A 7983-nucleotide genomic window follows, 5' to 3' on the forward strand; every position below is an offset into this window, starting at 1 on the left:
TAGCTTTTGGTTCCTGTCCTGGAACTAGCTCTGTAGACCAGGCTGGCCTCGAACTCACAGAGATCCGCCTGCCTCTGCCTCCCGAGTGCTGGGATTAAGGGCATGCGCCGCCACCGCCCAGCAACTTTCAAGGTTTTAACATGGTTTAAAATTAAGTTCATTAGTTGCTCTCAACCTCCTCAGCCTGTTACAATAACCTTGGGCTGTTAAAAAATAAAAGTGTCTGGTGACACCTCAAAGTGAGGAATTGAGAGGGGCGATACCCCTTTGCGGGGTTAGGCCGTTTTCTCTGACGAATGCTGTCGACGGTTTTGGTCTCAGCTAAAGTTCTGTGATTCACTGTTCCTTTTTGTCTGGGGCTTAACCAGTAGCTCACATCTCCCCGCGGAAGTCTCCTGCTCCCTTTCTAGAGGTCTCTGTGTCTCCCCTCTGCTCTCTGCTCCCCTCGCTCTCTCGGCTTTTGTCCCCCCATTTCCCTGCCCTCCTAGTTCCCGATATCCGTGTCCCTCCTCTCCACCCTCAGGAGCTTCTTCGCCATCCTAAGACCCAAACTGGCACCTCTAACCCATTGTGGGTGCCTTCTCCCCCTTCCCGTTCACAGCCCTTTTATAAACAATCTCTCACTGACAGGAGGGTTTATCTAATCCTTGAACCAAAGACTTGTATAGGGTGTCTCTGTTGTTCCGATCTATCTTCGGTGGCCGTGCTCCCATGGGAAGCTGTGGGAACGTCAAGGGAGCAAGGTGTGTTCTGTTTCCCAGAATCCCATTCGTCTGCGGCTTCAGCTCAGTGCCGTGACTTCAATGGTGTGTGGAGCATGTCTCTCAGTGTGAGCCAGCCGACCGCTCCACGGCACGAAGGAGTTGCGAACAGTCTGCACAGGTCTCCTGTCTGAAAACGCCATGGGATATGGATTCCTGTGTCAAGGGACCTGGCATAATTGGGATGTCAGGGAAGATAGATTTCTAGTGGTCCCTTTATCCCATATAAAACCTTGTCGAATTGGAACTGATGCAGGGAAAAGAAGGTTCGCTGGTTATCCCAGGCAGATAGGAGCGGCACACAGCCCTTGACTCTGCTATGCCCTAACGTGTGCTGTTTGGTTGCAGGAGCTCGCGTAAATGCCAAGGACAACATGTGGCTGACCCCTCTGCACCGAGCTGTCGCCTCCAGAAGTGAAGTGAGTGATCCTCTCATTTAGTTTAACACTGACTTCCATCTGCAGAAAGAGAATTCTTTCCGCAGAGGACCCTCAAGGGTAGATAAAGCGGAAGAGAATTACCCATGTGGGCAGGGGCAGCGCTTCGCGTGTCTTGCTCATGTCGGACACGGAGAAGTAGGAGCGTCTTAGGGTTTTTATTGCTGCAATGAAACACCGCGACCAAAAAGCAAGGTGGGGAGGTTATTTGGCTTACATTTCCATATTGCTGTTCCTCACTGAAGGAAGTCAGAACGGGAACCCAAGCAGGGTAGGGTCCTGGAGGCAGGAGCTGCTGCAGAGGCCGTGGAGGGGAGCTGCTTAGGCCGGCAAGGCTTGTTTCTCTTTGTTTGTGCAGCCTGCTTTCTAATAGAAGCCAGGACCTCTAGCCCAGGGATGGCCCCACCCACAATGAGCTGGCCCCTCCCCTTGATCACTAATTGAGAAAAAGCCTTTCAGTTGGATCCCCTGGAGGCATTTCCTCAACGGAGGCTCCTTCCTCTCTGTTGACTCTGGCTTGTGTCAAGCTGACACACAAAACCAGCCCAGTACTACGAGGCATCTTGGTCATCCAAGTTGGGTATAGTATGAACCTTGATTACAGCACGATTTCAGCCTGGAATGGAAGGAACACAGAAAACAGATCTGCACAATGCCAGAGCGGGATTGGGGGAGCCAGCGAGCGAGCGAGCTTGCTGGAGCCTGGCACATCACCTCCGGGAGATGTCAGCAGATGTAGTCCTTAAAGGATAAGCAGGGCCCAGCAGGCCAGGAGAAGGAGAAGCGAGGGCAATGCAGAGGACCCGCATGTGAGAGGAGATGAGGCAGGGGCATGCACCCGAGTCAGGCGGAGCCTCCTGGAGCAGAGGGAGTAGCGCAGAGTTGGTCAGATCCCTGGGCTGCCAGAGAAACTAACATCCAGCGGGCAGTTGGCAGGGGTCTCGGCAGACTGTTCCTCAGAGAGACCAGCGTGGCTGCAGGGTGAAGAGGGTTCTGTGTGCGGGAGTTCAGGTGTGCTGGCTGCCAAGAGGCCAAGAGAAATAGGGGAAGGGCTGAGGTGAGGCGGGGAGGAGGAACCAGTCATTTCCGAGATAGTTCGAGGCAAACTTGACAGGATTTTGGCACCGTAGGAGAACGAGGTGGGGGGAAAAGCTGGCGGGTGAACGGTGAGTGATGCCCTTGGCTGAGCAGGTGCAGGTGGGGTGGGATGTGTGTGTGTGGGGGCGCGGAGCTGGAGTCCTGAAAGCCAGCTTGTTCTTTTCAGGATACAGTCTGGGGAAATACTTCCCCTGGAATGTAAGCTCCACAGGGGCAAGGAAGCTTCTTTACTTACCCATTTTCTTCTGCGATGGATCCCAAATCTAAAATGTTCTAGAAATAGATTGAAGGTGGTGCTCAAACACTCGTTTGTTGTCGCATGCCGGAAACACGTGGCGATAGCAAATGCATTATCGTTATTTCTATAAGCCTGGACCTCAGGGATAAGGAGGAGGATCGTGGAAACCATGGAAAATGGATCAGCTGGTTCACGGAGAGGCTAATGCCGAGAAAGGGAAGGCCATTTGGGGAGCAGGGCTGGGAGGGGACCCAGCGAATACCAGCTTGGCCAGAGAGGACACAGGAGTCTCCCCTCAAAGGCACTGAGCATTGCGAGAGTAGATTTGTACAGTGGAGCTGCCCCTCCAGCTCTGGAGGAGGTGACGTTTCTCCAGGGACGCTGAGGAGCAAGGCGGTGAGCCTGCTCATGGGGCGGCATTATGCCTGCCCTGCTGTTTCTCTTTGGCGAATTCCAGAATATACTCAGTATGTGACAGCTTAGGACTTGCTGTCTTCTTTGTCGTTCTGGGTGTATGGAGTTGTTTTAAAGGGGGTTGGCTGTATTCTCTTTCCTAATAGCCAACATGGAAGAAGGGGCATAAAGAATCCTGGATACCTCGTTCCGCTACCAGAGGCTTGTTTGATAGCTCCGTGTTCCATTTCCATACCTGGGAGAAGCAGGCACAGTGCCTGGTCGAGGCAGGACACTGGCCTTGGGAGATCAGCATCTTCATTGGGGTGTCCTCCATAGGCTAAATTTTAAGATGACTTAATCCTTAGTAAATTTATTGTCTTTTGAAATATATGTATACATAGAGTCTTTTGTCCCTTACCTAGAATGAAGTCTCTTTAGTTAAACGAATTTAGACACTGTCTCTATATCATGTGCTGTGTATGTTGATGGGGTTACAAAGGAAATATCATTTGTGGTCCCCAGCTTTAGGGGAGAGAGGGACACATCATGTCTGGTTTTAGTACCCTGTGACCTTGTTAAGTAATCACCCCTGCAAAAGCTTCGATCTCCAAACACCCTTTCGCCAACCAGCCCCCAGGCACTGTTACCATGTGTCTCGATGTGTTTGAGCCCAGTCTGACCAATGATGGGCTGTTCAGGTCTTAAACGTCTGTGTCTATGAAAGGCACTTGGTCCTTCCTCAACCAACTAGCAAGGTTTTCTGGGTAAAGAGAAAAAATTGCCTGAGGATGACTCTCGCTGGGGCTTGGGGGTGGAGGAAATGTAAACTCACGAAAGACAATGACTTTATGGTGTCCGCCACAGTGGCAGAGTTTCTAGTAAAAGCTGGAATCTCTGAGTCTGTCAGTAGAGTCAACCTGGCCTCATCCTGGTGCCATGGAAATCCTAAATTCAGGCTCATTTTTCCTTTTGAATTTGGCCCTCTTGCTATTCTTTTTTGCCTCCCCTTACTAATTGTTGGGGGGAGGGGTGTGGGCCTAAGGGGAAATGACCGGGGGCGTTTGGTTTGGTTTTTAGTACTGTTAGCATTTGCTAATGAGGATGCGAGTTTCAGTATGAAGTAACACATGCACCATTCCTCAGACAGATGGTTCACGAGTGTGTAATAAAAACAAGTTCTTCACCGACAAGCTTCTAACCTCTGTAGCAGCCCCAACGTCATGGCCTGGCATACCTGGGTATCCCAGGAGCAAAACAATTCAAAACCAAAGAACATTGTCTCTGTGTCTGCTCCCTAATGCGCCAGTGGCCACACTTTTTTTTTTTTAAAAAAAAATTTATTTATTTTTTGCTAGCTTTTCCCAAGAAATGAAGAGACTTTAACTTAAACATTGGGGAGATACACTTTGTAACAGCGGTCAAACATTGGGGAGATACATTTTGTAACAGTGGCAGAACACTGGGGAGATACACTTTGTAACAGTGATACACTTTGTAACAATAGCAGAACACTGCAGAGATACATTTTGTAACAGTGATACACTTTGTAACAATGGCTGAACACTGGGGAGATACATTTTGTAACAGTGTCAGAACACTGGGGAGATACACTTTGTAACAGTGATACACTTTGTAATAGTGGCGGAACACTGGGGAGATTCACTTTGTAACAGTGGCCAAGAGAACTAACCAAGACTTGAGGCTCCCGGAGAGAATCTTCTGAAAGCTGCCAATGATTCCATCTGGTTTCTCCTGCCCAGTGTGTTCCTCTTGATTTTTTTTGCTTTGTTTTCTGGGCTAGAGAGCCTGCGAAGAACAGAATTAAATGTGTGCAAGCCTGGAGTTGAACATGGAAGAACGCAGCGTGTTTGTCTGCTGAGGCCCGCTGGGCGGAAGGCACTGCCAGCCATGCTGTGGGGTCTTTCAGCGAACACACAGCGTGGCCTCTGAGGTTGGGATGTTTGTGGCCTGAGATGGCCTGGGTATGAATGTGCCTAGCATCTCACAGGTTCTCCTGCTGTGCTGAGCTGAGTGGCCCTAAAGGGGCATTGCTGAGCTTCTCTCTTCTCTCTTCTAGAGACTATGTTTGGGTTAGAAAAGTTAAAATCGTTCACATCTTGTCTTTGGGGTGTTAGATTGAGGACGTTGTGCTTTTCTTTTCTCTTTTTATTTTTTTAAGATTTGTTTGTTTATTACATATACGGTGTTCTACCTGCAGGCCAGAAGAGGGCATCAGATCCCATTATGAATGGTTGTGAGCCACCATGTGGTTGCTAGGGATTGAACTCAGGACCTCTGGAAGTGCAACCAGTGCTCTTAACCTCTGAGTCATCTCTCCAGCCTGTGTTTTTCTAACTGTTGCCATTCTGAGAATTTCTTGTGCATTTACTGTGTGCTCCCACCAGCACTGTGAAAGCTAGCCAGCAGGGAGATTGCCAGCTCACTATGAATACTTCTGTGCTTGTCTTTCCTGACTTTCAAAGATGAGGCTTTGTGAATAACACCCCCTAGAATACTCTCCTATCCCCAAGTCTCCACTGAACACCTATGTACTCGAGTTTAAAGAATAGCTATACGCTAATAATAATTATAACAATAGGGAGTGTTTTAGTTTGGTAATGGATGCTTCTAGAAGGATAATCCCACTAATTGAGCAAATTGTCTGAGCAGCAATCTATACGGTGACAGAACATGAAATTGCTGTAATCACTGTGGGATAAAGGCACTGATGGATTACAGGAATATGGTATAAGCCTTCAGGATTCCTGCATGGCCTCAGGAGCATGCGCCTACTGCACAGCAACGGCACAGCAACGGCTCGGCTGCTATGTTCCAGCTCTTGTTGACAGACCTTGCTCGTGATCACATCCCTGTGTTTATGCCACCGAAGCTCCCGAGTGTGCAGTGTGTGCAAGGCACCAGCTACGCTCTGCGGAGGATACAGAGATTGTCGAACACCAGAGCCTGATCTCAGGCAGCTTGCAATCCATTGAGTTCGGCGTTGCTTGCACCTGCAGAAAGTATTTCTGATTTTAAACCTCACTTGTCCCCAGTGACTTGAGGAGAGTCTGAGTACGGCGCATATTTGAGAGTAACGTGAGCTTTCAGAAGCCTCGGGAGAAATGGAATAGCTTCATACTCAGGTGTGGCGGCTTGTGCTGTAATTGTAGCGCTTGGGAATCGTAGCCCAGAGAGCCACAGCTCAATAAACAAGACAAACAAACCAAAAGAAAAGAAAACAAGAGTAAGCTCACGAAAGAACAATGGAAAGCCTGTTAGATTGAACAGTAACTTAATAATTTTATCTCATTTTTGTTTTAGTTGCCTCTTATATCTTGCAAAAGTTCCAGATTGTTATGCACTGGAAACGATCCTAAAAATTTTTCTTTGAGGCTGGCTGCCATGATGGTCTCGAATTTGGGACGGTTTTTTTTTTTCCTGTTTCTGAGAACTGTCCTCTCTTGCTCCAGTTCCTGTGTCCCGAGAAGACCTTAGACGCAGGACCCACTTATCGGGCATTTGCCAGTGACTCCGCCGACTGTTTCTGTTGCAGGAGGCGGTGCAGGTATTGATCAAACATTCGGCCGACGTCAACGCGAGGGACAAGAACTGGCAGACCCCCCTCCACGTGGCGGCAGCCAACAAGGCTGTCAAGTGTGCCGAGGTCATCATCCCACTGCTGAGCAGTGTTAATGTCTCTGACCGAGGCGGGCGCACGGCCCTGCACCACGCAGCTCTGAACGGGCACATGGAGGTGAGTGTTCTCCTTACTGGGAGCTGGGGCCACACACTCAGACCCTGTTAGCCACAGGTGGAGCCGTTGTGATTGCTGAGACTTTAGGTGAGCATCAGTGTGATAGAGGGCTGTCACTCAGGCAGTTCAATCCATCCTCAAATTCGATGAATTTAAAAGTAGATTATCATACCGGTCTCCTCTTTGACACGTGTGGCAGGGCCTGCTGTGACATCCTCTTTCTTGTCTGAATCCCTGACTTGCTCCTTAGGGTTGATGCTAACGTGGTTTAGACTCCACGCAGGCAGCAAGGAGCTCTCGTGGTTGCAGAGGGAACACTTGGTCTCACTGTTTTCTTTTATCTTTCAGATGGTCAATTTGCTCCTGGCCAAAGGGGCAAACATCAATGCATTTGACAAGAAGGACCGGCGCGCTCTCCACTGGGCAGCGTACATGGGTGAGGAGTCCGTGTTAAAAACAAAGTGCAGGGGTCTCTACTACCTCAGCGGTAGGGCAAGTAGCTGGGTTTGATCCCCAACCTATCACACAACGACTAACAGCCTCAGGCAGATGTCCTGAACGACAGACGCCACAGGCCCTTGTTGACCATGTACACGTCCTTGGAGAAGTCTGACTTAGGGGTTGGATTCCACTTGAATGAAGATTTGGCCCGATTTCCTGGCATCTGTAAAGGGCTCCAGTTGGCTAGCTGCCTTGTCGGAGGCTTATTTATCCCCCAAAGAGAGGGAGGATGAGTCACGGTCTGGACCTCTCGGAAGATCCTCCACTCTAGATTAGAAAGCAACACACTGCGCGTGGATGCTCGCTGGTTATGACATCAAGTCAAGTGTTCAGGAAAGAAAGACTGGTTACCAGCGCCAGGACAGCGTGCTCTTTGTCTCTGCATGTCCAAGTATTTTTGAAAGAAATAGCAGGAAGGAGGAAAAGAAAGGAAAGTTTCCTGGCTCCTTTGTAGGTAGATGTGGTGGAGTCCCCTTAGATTGGGTTTCTGCTATGCTGGGCTCAATGCGGAGGTCCACAGGCCTCTTTTAGGCCACTCCCCTCTGCTGGAGATGAAGAATTAGGGAGTCTCTCTGTGTTCGCCCTTTTCTTTCTTTTTTTAAAACACTATTTGAATCTTAATAATAAAATATACAACATGGACATAAAATATAAATGCATGGAAATGAAACAGATTATTAAGTATACCAGTGTCATAGAACAGCATTTAGTTTTTTTTTATATTTATTTATTTATTGTGTATACAATATTCTGTCTGTGTGTGTGTCTGCAGGCCAGAAGAGGGCACCAGACCTCATT

At 48.9% G+C, this 7983-nt stretch overlaps 1 protein-coding gene across 6 annotated transcripts in view; it reads left to right on the forward strand.

The window, feature by feature from the left end:
- The window catches only part of Ankrd44 (ankyrin repeat domain 44), a 217620-nt gene that overhangs the window by 122313 nt on the left and 87324 nt on the right, over positions 1 to 7983 (forward strand). For all 6 annotated transcript variants that reach the window (XM_026788853.1, XM_026788850.1, XM_026788851.1 and 3 more), the window contains exons 4-6: positions 1110 to 1180; positions 6484 to 6684; positions 7033 to 7120. In XM_026788853.1, the coding sequence (XP_026644654.1) occupies positions 1110 to 1180; positions 6484 to 6684; positions 7033 to 7120 (360 nt within the window). The remainder of the gene's footprint in view (positions 1 to 1109; positions 1181 to 6483; positions 6685 to 7032; positions 7121 to 7983) is intronic.

Source organism: Microtus ochrogaster, unplaced genomic scaffold, assembly GCF_000317375.1.
Source record: "Microtus ochrogaster isolate Prairie Vole_2 unplaced genomic scaffold, MicOch1.0 UNK8, whole genome shotgun sequence".
Taxonomy (NCBI): Eukaryota; Metazoa; Chordata; class Mammalia; order Rodentia; family Cricetidae; genus Microtus; species Microtus ochrogaster.